Consider the following 13,354-nt stretch of genomic DNA (forward strand, 5'->3'; position numbering starts at 1 on the left):
TCGTGCCCCGGTCTGGGAAGATCCCACATGCCGTGGAGCGGCTGGGCCCGTGAGCCATGGCCACTGAGCCTGCGTGTCCGGAGCCTGTGCTCTGCAACGGGAGAGGCCACAACAGTGAGAGGCCCGCGTACCGCAAAAAAAAAAAAAAAGACATGCAACCCAATGTTCATTGCAGCACTATTTACAATAGCCAGGTCATGGAAGCAACCTAAATGCCCACTGACAGATGAATAGATAAAGAAGATGTGGCACATATATACAATGGAATATTACTCAGCCATAAAAAGGAACGAAATTGGGTCATTTGTACAGACGTGGATGAATCTAGAGACTGTCATACAGAGTGAAGTAAGGCAGAAAGAGAAAAACAAATATCGTATATTAACGCATGTATGTGGAATCTAGAAAAACGGTACAGGTGAACCTGTCTGTAGGGCAGAAATGGAGACACAGGATGTAGAAAACAAACATATGGATACCAAGGGGGGAAAGTGGCTGGGGGTGGTGGTGGTGGGATGAATTGGGAGATTGGGATTGACATATATACACTAATATGTTTAAAAGGGATAACTAATAAGAACCTGCTGTATAAAAAATAAATAAAATTAAATTTAAAAAAAAAAAACAACCAAACAAAAAAAAACTTAACTTACTATTGATTCTAAAGCTATGACATACTTCCCATATTGTGACTTCAGGAGCTTTAAGGTGACTAGAAACTGTTGGCGTTATAGGCCAAATGGTCCCAGATTTGTTATGGCATGTGCCCCAAGCCTTTATTCTTTAAGAACTGTCTCCTTTCCACAGAAACCCTACCCTTTCCCTGTAGTGGGGTCCCTAATGGGCAGAGAGGACTATATGGAGCCTTCTAGACGAGACTGGTATCTGTGACCCAAGCTGGTTAATCATATTTTCTCTCCTGGGAATTAGCAATCACAGTGGTGGGACAGTAGTGCCATTACACTGGTGACCACACTGAGGCTGAGGGATATAGCCCAGGACGGCACCTTCTCCACTGTGCACAGAAAACTTCAGAAAGTTGGCTTATAGAGCAAGAAGGAGGCAATCTGCAGGAAGAGCAGACATGAAAGACCACGTGGTCCCAGGGGGAGGCTGCCTTGGTACCTGGTGACATTCCAGTTCCTGGTTCCAGGCCCTGATGAGATTCAACCGCACATCCTACCCTTGATTCTGGAGTGAGTCACTTCTATATCCCTAAAACAATTCCTTTTCACTTGTACTGGGATGTACAGTTTTCTGTTCTTTAGAACGAGAAGACAACCACACAGAGAAGGGAAGTACATAGGGAAGAAAAATCAAAAGCTAGGTTTGTCTTGGGGATCAGGAAAAAATGTATGACACTGGACCCTAAAGCTGCTCACCATTAGTCTCTATTTCTTTTTTTTTTTTTTTAGCTCCTAAAATCCTTGTAATTTCCTGAGTGATAAAGGTAAAAAGAGCATCTTTTGTTGTATATATATTTATGTATTTTAAATTTTTTTTGGCTATGTGGCATGTGGGATCTTAGTTTCCTGACCAGGGATTGAACCTGCGCCTTCGCAGTGAAAGCGCGGAGTCCTAACCACTGGACCGCCAGGAAATTCCCATTAGTCTCTATCTCTATATTCCTTTCCGAGTCACATCACACAGTGGCCCAAGGCTGCTTCAACCACTGGCTTTCTCTCGTGTGATAACTGTATTACGTACCTCCAAGAAATCAAAGAGGAGGGCGGCTGTCACAACTGACAGGGGCTCCATGTTTAAGATCTGTGCCAACCAGCGCCAGCCATGATTTAAGCCATGAGGGTGAATCTGGGAGGAGAGAGGCTTGGTCACTGTTTAATCTCATTTTCAGCAGAGATCTAAATTTCTACCGTTATCATCCAGGCATTAGCAACAGGACATGACCCCCAGATCAGCTAAACGAAGCACCTGCCACAGGGCAGAAACAACACAAGCCAAACAAATTCTGTTTTTAAATACTGCATACATTGGTATCCACACATTCTTCACAGCATCCCTTCAACACAGGGCTGTCAGCTTCAGTTTCAGGGATTCCACAGTTACTCTCACAGACATTTTAATTATTATTCTTGGTACCTTTAGCACAGAACCTGGGACATAGCAGGTGCACAATAAAAACTTCTTGGATTCAATCAACCTATATTCCTTTCTCTTTAGGTTTCCAAGTCCATCAACTTCTCCAACACTCTAATCTCCATTCCTTGAAAAAAGAACTGGGCTGACAGGTCAAAGCCCTGGCCCCAGGCCGTGGCTCTGTCATTGACAAGTGTGTATCACTACAGCTTGCTAAGCCTCCGTCTGTCCATCTGTGAAGTAAGGTATGTGACCTAGATGGCCTCTAGGGCACCAATTAGTCTCTGAGCAAGTAACTCTGATGATCCAAAAGTTTCCTAATAATCAACATCAACTTCTCTGAAGACTACCTATGAAGCGGCAATAGTCTTTAACTTATCATGTGACTGGAATGCCTCTCTGAAAGGTCAATATTTCCTGCAGGTAAGATACACTAACGTGGACTCTGGTCCAACCTCTCATTATCGATACTAAGCCGCTTCTACTACCTCTTGTGGGTTTCCATACGGCCACCGGAGCTGGATGATGGCAGCGTAGAGACGGATCATCCCAGACATGCGTTTTAGAAAGCTGTCTTGCTGTTCTACTCTGGAATCCGTCACTTGGTAGCCAAGCATCCTATGTGGGAAGAAAATATTCAATGTGACAAGGCCAAAGTGAGGGTGACCAATTACTTTTTATGGCTAAAAGTAACAATATATTATTATTACATTTAGCATTATTATTAATATATTTTTACATGCTACTCACATCTATTACCAAATCTGTGCATCATATAAACCCTGAGAGGTAAATTCCCAGGAGGTAATGGATATCATTACCCCCATTTACAGATCATGAAAATAATGTTTAAAGAGATTAAATGATTTCCCCATTTTTGCAAATCTATTAAAGGACAAAGCAGGGGTAAAATTCTAAGACCCCTGGATTCTAAATCCAGTATTCTAAAGCCATCCAGTTTGCATGAAAGACACTGTGTTCTCTGATAGAATGTTCAAGGTACATAAGAGACATTCTGAGGAGAGGAAACAAATCCCAGTTCTATTTCTATTTCATTCATCACTCTAGGGATAGTGAGTAAGGAGAAGAACAACTTCACCTCTGATAATCTTCCAAAGCCATTCCCTCTTTGAAAGCTGGATAGAAAGGAACAGAGTAAGGACAGTTCTTGTGCAGATGAGCAAGGATGAGGTCCCCCACTCTGGGGTGGAGCTCCCAGATCCCGGACGCCACGACTGCGATGGGGAATGCTGCTTCACGATGGGAGGCCACTTCCAACTCCCCTTGTCTCTGGGAGCACAGAGAGGGGGTGATTTTAAGTTAATACTCGAGAAAGGTTTAAAGGTTGTGCACCAGTCTCTTCTTCCCATACCTTGGCAACAAGGTTCCTCACCACAAATTTCTCTGCCAGTTTGTACTGGACAAAGTCCAGGCCCTGTGGGTTAAGTGTGACGGACACAGAGCGCCCAGCAGTCTGAACGGGTTTTCCAGAGAGTAAGCTGTGGATCTTGTCAAAGATCTCCTTCAGCTTTGAGCCTGGGTATGAAAGACAAAGTTAGTGAAAAGATACAACTGCAGTCAATCTATTTTTTTCATCACTGCAGTAACAAATCCTCTATACAAACCCAGCTGTGCAGGCCTACAGAAGGTCAGAGCCTAAAGCCAAAATACAGATGCGGAAAAATGTATGACAATCAAATCCATGATGTGGGGGATGAGAAAGTACACAAAGCGTGGTACTATTTCGAAGGAATTCCTTATTTGCACAGTGAACTCATTCTGAAACTGACACAGCCGAGAGATGAACAGTGGTATAGAAATAGGTGTTGAATTGTTACAGATGCCACGGGTGTGGCTGATGTCCCTAGAGAAGTCATTTGCAACTCTAGGGAAAACCTTCTAAAGGATCTTCCCCAACTCACAGTGATTCCCCCTTCTCTCTCTCTTTTTTTTTTTTTAATAAATTTATTTTATTTATTTATTTAGGCTGCGTTGGGTCTTTGTTGCTGCGCACGGGCTTTCTCTGGTTGTGGCGAGCGGGGGCTACTCTTCGTTGCGGTGCGCGGGCTTCTCATTGCGGTGGCTTCTCTTGTTGCAGAGCACGGGCTCTAGGCGCACGGGCTTCAGTAGTTGCAGCACGTGGGCTCAGTAGTTGTGGCTTGCAGGCTCTAGAGCACAGGCTGAGTAGTTGTGGCGCACGGGCTTAGTTGCTCCACGGCATGTGGGATCTTCCCGGACCAGGGCTTGAACCCGTGTCCCCTGCATTGGCAGGCGGATTCTTAACCACTGAGCCACCGGGGAAGCCCCCCCCACCTTCTCTTGGACCTGCCTTCCTCCATCCTCAGCAACACAGAAGCTACATTTTTATTACAGATCCTGTGTGCCCCATCTTCCACACTGGCTAGTTAGGTCAGGACTAGTCACGCTGAGCTGATCAGCCAGCTGACAGAGTCGATTCCTTGAAGTGGCCACTCCTGTGACACATACACATGTAAGCAGTGGGGCTGCCCTGCTATGTGGACCAAAGAACAGCAGTCTACAAAATCAGAATGGACGTGGACAGAGGGAAGCCAAGAGGAGAGAGAAAAGGGTCCTAAAATTTCTGGCTCCTGAGATCCAGCTCCATTCCTGCCATAGGGTCTGTGAAACTGCTTATCTATCTATCTATCTATCTATCTAGGCTGCGCCGGGTCTTAGTTGCTGTACGTGGGATCTTCCATGTGGCATGCAGGATCTTTTTTTTTAGTTACGGCGTGTGGACTTCTTAGTTTCAGCATGCAGACTCTTAGTTGTGGCATGCATGCGGGATCTAGTTCCCCAACCAGGGATCGAACCCAGTCCCCCAGCATTGGGAACACAGTGTCTTACCCACTGGACCACCAGGGAAGTTCCGAAACTGCTTTATCTTTAGAACAAACCCCCCTACCCCACCCACTTTTTCTTTCCTTTCTTTTTACTTTTCTTTCCTTTTTTCTTTTTTTTATTTGCTTAAGCAGATCTGAATTAGTTTCCATTATTTAAAATCAACGTTTGAACAAATACAGCATCTCCAGTTTAGAAGTACCCTACCAAATTCCTAATCACTTTAAGAAATACTTTAAAATCTCAGAAATGTCCTCCCCAAACCACTGATTCAGTTCCATTAAAAAAGGTGAGAGGGCTTCCTTGGTGGCGCAGTGGTTGAGAGTCCACCTGCCGATGCAGGGGACATGGGTTCGTGCCCCGGTCCGGGAAGATCCCACATGCCGCAGAGCGGCTGGGCCCGTAAGCCATGGCTGCGGAGCCTGTGCTCCGCAACGGGAGAGGTCACAACAGTGAGAGGCCCGCGTACAGCAAAAAAAAAAAAAAAAGAAGGGGAGAGACGGGCAGCACATTTCTTAGGAGGTAAGAGAAGCAGGAAGAAACCAAGAATTAAATAATGAGATACCACAGAAACCTCAAGGCTGATAATCCCAGAAAAACAGAAACAGAGACTGTAACCTTACTGAGATATTAAAATATGTACATTTCCACACAAGTTTACTCAGCTCACCTTCCTGCTAAGTCATACCCTACTATTACTTGACTGACGGTTTCAAAGGGCTCCATTGGCCAAATCCCCAGCTGGCCCCACTCCCCGTGGCTCTCCAGTTAGGAAAATAGGTCCCAACCCTATGCCTGATATGGCCTCCCACATCCCATATGCCACAACGGCACCATATCCTTCTTTAAATTCTGCTCCAAATCTAACTACTCATGGACACCCACCTTTCAAGAGGCAGTAATTAGGTCACCTCTCTCTCAGTCATTCAACATTTACTGGGCACTAACTCTAGAAAATGTTTGTGTCTGACTGGGTTGTAAGCTCTTAAAGTGCTTACAATAATGATGGAGACAAAGGGACATAGTTACAGAATAGGCAGGAAAATGAAGAATGGCAAAACTAGAGTCTAATCAGATATAGAGAATGAGCTAGAGAATGCAGTCAGGGGGATGACTTGCCGGTTTCAACTAAGGTGACCGAGTAGATAAGGTGCTATTGATTACTCAGAGCGAACAGGAGAAAAGGCAGGCAAGAGGAAGATGATGAGTTCATATCGGAACATTCTAAACCTGACAAAGCTGAGGGGCACCTAGGCAGAGCTGCCCCTCGGGTAGCTGGAGCGAGGGAACCTGAAGCTCAAAGGAAAGGAATGACCCAGAGACCGAGCTGGGTGTCATGTGTGCAGAGGTCAAGTCTGATGCCATGGGGGGTCTTTAGAATGAGAAGAACTTCGGGGTAGAAGCACATCCCTGAGGACACACTTACCACTGATGTGGGGGCAGGAGACTGAGGAACCCCCAAAGGAGAAAGAGAGGGAGGAGGAGAAGCTGGAAATTAATGCTGCTGCGGAAGCCAGAGGAGTAGAGGTGATGGAGGGAATAATCAACGGTACCAAAAGGCAACATGGGGGCTTCCCTGGTTGCGCAGTGGTTGAGAATCTGCCTGCCAATGCAGGGGACATGGGTTCGAGCCCTGGTCCGGAAAGATCCCACATGCTGTGGAGCAACTAAGCCTGTGCGCCACAACTACTGAGCCCATGAGCCACAACTACTGAAGCCCGCGTGCCTAGAGCCCATGCTCCGCAACGAGAAGCCACCACAATGAGAAGCCCATGCACCTCAACCAAGAATAGCTTGCTGCAACTAGAGAAAGCCTGCACACAGCAACGAAGACCCAACGCAGCCAAAAATAAATTAATTAACCACAAGGCAACAAGAAAATTAGAAAATACTGAGAAGACACAGAATCAAAAGAAACAGATTTTAGAATGTGAGTGACAGGCATGTTTAAAGGGAAGGGAGCCTGTAAAAGGGAGTAATTTTGCAGAAAACAGCAGCGATCTCTCTTGAAGGAGATGGGAGGGGATGAGAATAAGGCTCCTGAGCCTCGTTCAAGGCTCAGGCAGAAGGGTAAGTGTGGGCCGGAAAGGTACCGCATCTTTAGAAGCAGGAGACAAAGAGGTAAATGCAGCTGCGTATTGGTGGAAGGGGGTGCATCTGAGGATCTCACACCTGGCATCTCAAATTTTCCTGATGAAGGAGCAGGCAGGGCTGCCTGCGGTCAACTGAGGGGTAAAGACTTGAGGATGAGCCTGAGGAGAGCAGCAAAGGTGTGGAACGGCTGTTCAGTCAACCTTGCCCCCGTTGCCTTGGCTATCAAAGGAAATGGCACTTTCAATTCTAGAAAGTGATATGTGTTTACTTATTTAGACCTTGCCCTGTTCCAGAAGGAATTCCAGGCAGCCATGTGATATGGAAGTTCTGTCATGTAGCCTCTCAAGGGCAGGAACTGCAACTGCTTATGCTTTCTGGGCAACAAGTTACTCAAGGGAACTGGGACCCAGGCTGAGTCAGAGCAGCTTGCCCGCTGCATGTGCTCCCCAGCCACTGGGCAGCACAGTCTGTACTGTGGAGGCTTCCACATCTGAGCTCTGTGAAAATGAACCTCTGTTTCTAAAGAAGAGGAAAAAGGGCTTTCCCCTGTCTGGTTCTTCCCCTCTAAATCTCAGTCTCTGGAGGGAAAAGGAAAGCGTTCTCAAGTGTTAACAAGCAGGCTTTGAGTCTGGAAAAGCTAATGTTGCAGGACAAAAAGCAAAGAATACAAGTCACATCCTAGGTTCTCTTAGGGGTGCTTTCTGCAATAACTTCTAACCTTAGGTAAGAGCCTTCCTAAACAATTCACTTTTTTTCTTTTTGGCTGCCTTGGGTCTTCATTGCTGCGCACAGGCTTTCTTTAGTTGCAGTGAGTGGGGGTTACTCTTCGTTGCAGTGCACGGGCTTCTCATTGCGGTGGCTTCTCTTGTGGAGCATGGGCTCTAGGCATGCGGGCTTCAGTAGTTGCAGCACATGGGCTCAGCAGTTGTGGCGCACAGGCTTAGTTACTCTGCAGCATGTGGGATCTTCCTGGACCAGGGATTGAACCTGTGTCCCCTGCATTGGCAGGCGGATTCTTTTTTTTTTTTTTTAATTTATTACTTTGTTTTTATTTTTGGCTGTGTTGGGTCTTCGTTGCTGCACGCAGGCTTTCTCTAGTTGCGGCAAGCGGGGGCTAATTTTCGTTGCGGTGCAAGGGTTTCTCATTGTGGTGGCTTCTCTCTTTTTTTTTTTTTTTTTACGGTACGCGGGCCTCTCACTGTTGTGGCCTCTCCCGTTGCAGAGCACAGGCTCCAGACACGCAGGCTCAGTGGCCATGGCTCACGGGCCCAGCCACTCCGCAGCATGTGGGATCTTCCCAGACTGGGGCACGAACCCGTGTCCCCTGCATCAGCAGGTGGACTCTCAACCACTGTGCCACCAGGGAAGCCCACGGTGGCTTCTCTTGTTGCGGAGCACGGGCTCTAGGCACGCAGGCTTTAGTAGTTGTGGCACTGTGCTCAGTAGTTGGTGGCTTGCGGGCTCTTGAGCACAGGCTCAGTAGTTGTGGCGCATGCGCTTAGCTGCTCCGCGGCATGTGGGATCTTCCCGGGCAAGGACTCGAACCCATGTCCCCTGCATTGGCAGGCAGATTCTTAACCACTGCACCACCAGGGAAGCCCCTGGCAGGCGGATTCTTAACCACTGCGCCACCAGGGAAGTCCCTGATAATTTACTATTAATATATAGCTTATTTTTTTTAAATGTGTCAACAAACACATAATGATTACCTTCTACATGTTGAGAGAAAACAAAGGAGGGTAAGCTATATGCATATTGCTTATATACCTAATCCAACGGTCCACATTTGTTGAAACACATTCTATTTATAGGAACCTTACAGATAAGTGGATTTGGAATCTCAAAAAATACTTGTACAATGAAGTGAAGGGCTGTGTTGTTAATTCCTCTGACCAACCTGCAATGGTGGAGATTTGGCTCACTGGAGTGGTGGCAGCCTTCTGGAGGTCCATCTTGATCCTTTTGTCCTGTCAGAACACAGCAGTGAGAAGGCAGAGTGTTCTGAAGATGCCCTTAGGGTTCAGGAATGTGACACACTAGCTACATTCCTCTGGGACACGAGGCTGTGGGCGGCACCATGCAGCCCAGAGAATTCCCAACTCCCACCCCTCCTACCTGAATGTCTTTGCTGTTGCTCAGCCCCTCAAAGGCCAACACACACTGACTGGAGGCCTCCTGCAGCTGCTGGTACCACTGCATTGTACTATCTTGCGCCTTCACCTGGAGGTCTGAGGAATGAAAGAAAGGCTTTCATAATAGGAGAATTTATTAAACATTTAATATGAGCCAGGTACTGTTCTAATCACCTTATATATGTATTAACTCCTTTCACTGTTATAATAATCCTATGAGGTAGATTCTATTATTATCTTCACGTTACAGATAAGGAAACAGTCATGGAAAGGTTACGTAACTTGCCAAAGTCACGTTGCCAGAAGTACAAAAACTAGATTCCCACTGATCTGGCTCCAAAGGCAGCATTCTGAACCACTATGCTATATCGATGCTCTTATGTATTCAATAAACATATATTCTATACATACTTATTTAAAATACTCAGTAGCAGCAATATTTGGAATAATACATCTACTAGAATTATACAGAATTTCAAGTCCTCACGGCAAATGTTGGAATCTGACGTCAGGCTTCACATCAACGAAAACTAAATGTAATTCACTGAAAGTACTGAATTTTAGATTATTTAAAAGTTCTGGTAAATTGTCCTGTAGCTTAAATATAATATTCAAAACACGTTCTTGTTTCTTTCCCCATTATGAAACTTTTACACATTAAGTTGAAGGACCATTTCCACACCAAGACCTACCTTCATTCAGTTTCCCTGCTGGGCCCTGCCTGGAAGCTGGGGGCTCTTTGCGGACCTCTGGCCCCTGCTGCACCTGTGACTCTTGCCGCTTTACCTGGGCCTCCTCTTCATCCTGCCTCCTCTTGTCCTCACAGGCCCTGGCGATTTCCTGCTGCAAGTTCACAAGGAGGTCCCGCATTTCCTGCAGCGCTCTCTCAGCCACAGCTTGCTCCTCTGCTGTAGGAAAGCCGTTCTGTCACAGAGACAGAGGCAGAGCTTAGTGGTTATTTCTTAGGTACCTGAGGTGCTGAATCATACCTCACACAAGTCCACAAATTTCTAAACTGGAATTGTGCCAGTGGAGTACCCACATTCAACACGTTGATACCTACTGCTTTCCTGTTCTCTTAAAGGTAATACCGATTTACCATCACATCCACAGGATCGACAGAGAGATTTTTCAATATTCTCACCAACACTGGCTGGAATAACTTTTTTTTTAAAAGATGGTAGCCAATTCTTTTTTATTTAATTTAATTTAATTATTTATTTTTTGGCTGCGTTGGGTCTTCGTTGCTGCGCGCGGGCTTTCTCTAGTTGTGGTGAGCAGGGGCTACTCTTCCTTGTGGTGTGCGGGCTTCTCGTTGCAGTGGCTTCTCTTGTTGTGGAGCACGGGCTCTAGGCGTGCAGGCTTCAGTAGTTGTGGCACGTGGGCTCAGCAGTTGTGGCTCTCGGGCTCTAGAGCGCACGCTCAGCAGTTGTGGTGCACGGGCTTAGTTGCTCCACGGCATGTGGGATCTTCCCGGACCAGGGCTCGAACCTGTGTCCCCTACACTGGCAGGGGGATTCTTAACCACTGTGCTATCAGGGAAGCCGGGAATAATTTTTTAAAAGCTTGTGGCAATAGTCTAGATAAAAACTGAACCAGCTTTACATTATTCTTAGAATGACACCTCTTTGGTTATAGTGCATTATTCCTTTGAGTCACTGAGAAATTTGAGTTCTTTACCTTTTATTAAGAACATCTGCTCATAAATGAGCTCACATACAAGTCCAACGAACATGCACATTTCTTTTAGTGTGCTATTTTGTCAGAATTTCACTCCGGATTCTAAAACGAATTGAGAAGCTCTGCACCATTTTCTGTGTTCTGTCCTATCAACATGTTTCATAGTTTTGCCTGTTAAATCAGCAAGACCTCTACCGTGTTGTATATTTGGAAGGTGCTAAGAGAGTAAATCTTAAAAGTTCTCATCACAAGAAAAACAAAATGTTTCCTAACTTTCTATGGTGACAGAAGATAACTGGACTTATTGTGATTATTTTGCACTGTTTATAAATACTGAATCACATTGTACACCTGAAACGAACATAATGTTATTTGTCAATTATACCTCAAGAAAAGAAGCAACAGTGCAAACAATAAAATGTTACGATATTTGCAATATACTTAAAACGCCAAGATCTCTTACTTTTTATTAAAAATTTTTTTTGTTGAAATATAACTGACATGCAATATTACATTAATTTCAGGTGTATATGCATCATGAATTAAGTCCTCTTTTTTTCATTTAAAAAATTTTTTAATTTATATTAGAGTATATTGAATTACAATGTTGTGTTAGTATCAGGTGTACAGCAAAGTGATTCAGTTATACATACATATATATCCATTCTTTTCCAGATTCTTTTCCCATATAGGTTACTACAGAATATTGACTAGAGTTCCCTGTGTTATACAGCAGGTCCTTGTTGGTTATCTATTTTATATATAGTAGTATGTATATGTTAATCCCAAACTCCTAATTTATCCCTCCCCCAACCTTTCCCCTTTGCTAACCATAAGTTAGTTTTTGACGTCTGTGAGTCTGTTTGTTTTGTAAATAACTTCATTTGTATCGTTTTTTTAGATTTCACATATTAGTGATATATTTGCCTTTGTCTGAGAAGTCCTCTTATTTTTATTTTTTAAAAATTTAAATTTTATTGGAGTATAGCTGATTCACAACGTTGAATTCTTATTTTATTTTTTTAATTTATTTTGGCTGTGTTGGGTGTTTGGTGCTGAGTGCGGGCTTTCTCTAGTTGCAGTGAGCGGGGGCTACTCTTTGTTGCGGTGTGCGGGTTTCTCATTGCGGTGGCTTCTCTTGTTGCAGAGCATGGGCTCTAGGTGCATGGGTTTCAGTAGTTGTGGCACGTGGGCTCAGTAGTTGTGCGTCGCAGGCTCTAGAGCACAGGCTCAGTAGTTGTGGCGCACCGGCTTAGTTGCTCCACGGCATGTGGTATCTTCCCGGACCAGAGCTCGAACCTGTGTCCCCTGCATTAGCAGGCAGGTTCTTAACCACTGTGCCACCAGGGAAGTCCCTGAACTCTTATATTAAACCAACTTGTGCCAGATAGTAAAACAACAGCAACAAAAAAATTCTACAGGATATTCATGATAAGTTTTGTCTTTTAGGTACTAAAATGTATTATAAAGCTATATCAATTAAATTAGAATGATCCTGATATAAGAATAAAAATACATCATCAAGGAAACAGAAAAAAATACTGAATAGATACATGTATATGTATAACTGAATCACTTTGCTGTACACCGGAAGCTAACACAACATTGTTAATCAACTCTACTCCAATATAAAATAAAAATTAAAAAAAGCAATACTGAGAAAGAGCTCCTAGGATACTATTTAGTGTGATAAGAGATATTTACAAATCAGGAGGGAAAGTGGTAATAAAATAGTGTGAATATTTTACAGCATAACATTTTACATATTTTATCTCCCACCAACCATCAAATAAATTCCAGGTGGATTAAGTGAGGGGAAAAAACCCAAAGCATTCTTACACCAAAAATGTCATAAGGGGGCTTCCCTGGTGGCGCAGTGGTTGAGAGTCCGCCTGCCGATGCAGGGGACACGGGTTCGTGCCCCGGTCCGGGAAGATTCCACATGCCGCGGAGCGGCTGGGCCCGTGAGCCATGGCTGCTGAGCCTGTGCATCTGGAGCCTGTGCTCCACAACGGGAGAGGCCACAACGGGAGAGGCCACAACGGTGAGAGGCCCGCGTACCGCCAAAAAAAAAAAAAGAAAGCTGGAGTAGCTATACTCATATCAGATAAAATAGACTTTAAAATAAAGAGTGTTACAAGAGACAAGGAAGGACACTACATAATGATCAAGGGATCAATCCAAGAAGAAGATATAACAATTATAAATATATATGCACCCAACATAGGAGCACCTCAATACATAAGGCAACTGCTAACAGCTATAAAACAGGAAATCGACAGTAACACAATAATAGTGGGGGACTTTTAACACCTCACTTACACCAATGGACAGATCATCCAAAGTGAAAACAAGTAAGGAAACAGAAGCATTAAATGACACAATAGACCAGATAGATTTAATTGATATTTATAGGACATTCCATCCAAAAACAGCAGATTACACTTTCTTCTCAAGTGCGCACTGAACATTCTCCAGGATAGATCACA

The 13,354-nt window shown here is 44.5% G+C and overlaps 1 protein-coding gene across 2 annotated transcripts in view; it reads right to left on the reverse strand.

Annotated features, from left to right (window-relative positions):
• Window positions 1-13,354, reverse strand: part of GLE1 (GLE1 RNA export mediator) — a 39,778-nt gene that overhangs the window by 2,453 nt on the left and 23,971 nt on the right. Inside the window, exons 7-13 of one of the 2 annotated variants that reach the window (XM_079706290.1) lie at window positions 9,878-10,109; window positions 9,169-9,281; window positions 8,951-9,020; window positions 3,491-3,633; window positions 3,197-3,387; window positions 2,586-2,715; window positions 1,708-1,812 (exon numbers count right to left, since the gene is read on the reverse strand). In XM_079706290.1, coding sequence (XP_079562416.1) covers window positions 1,708-1,812; window positions 2,586-2,715; window positions 3,197-3,387; window positions 3,491-3,633; window positions 8,951-9,020; window positions 9,169-9,281; window positions 9,878-10,109 — 984 coding nt within the window. Of the gene's footprint in view, window positions 1-1,707; window positions 1,813-2,585; window positions 2,716-3,196; window positions 3,388-3,490; window positions 3,652-8,950; window positions 9,021-9,168; window positions 9,282-9,877; window positions 10,110-13,354 lie in introns of both variants that reach the window. The other variant, XM_079706289.1, reaches the window with a different exon arrangement.

Source organism: Hyperoodon ampullatus (genome assembly GCF_949752795.1).
Source record: "Hyperoodon ampullatus genome assembly, chromosome: 6".
Classification (NCBI taxonomy): Eukaryota; Metazoa; Chordata; class Mammalia; order Artiodactyla; family Ziphiidae; genus Hyperoodon; species Hyperoodon ampullatus.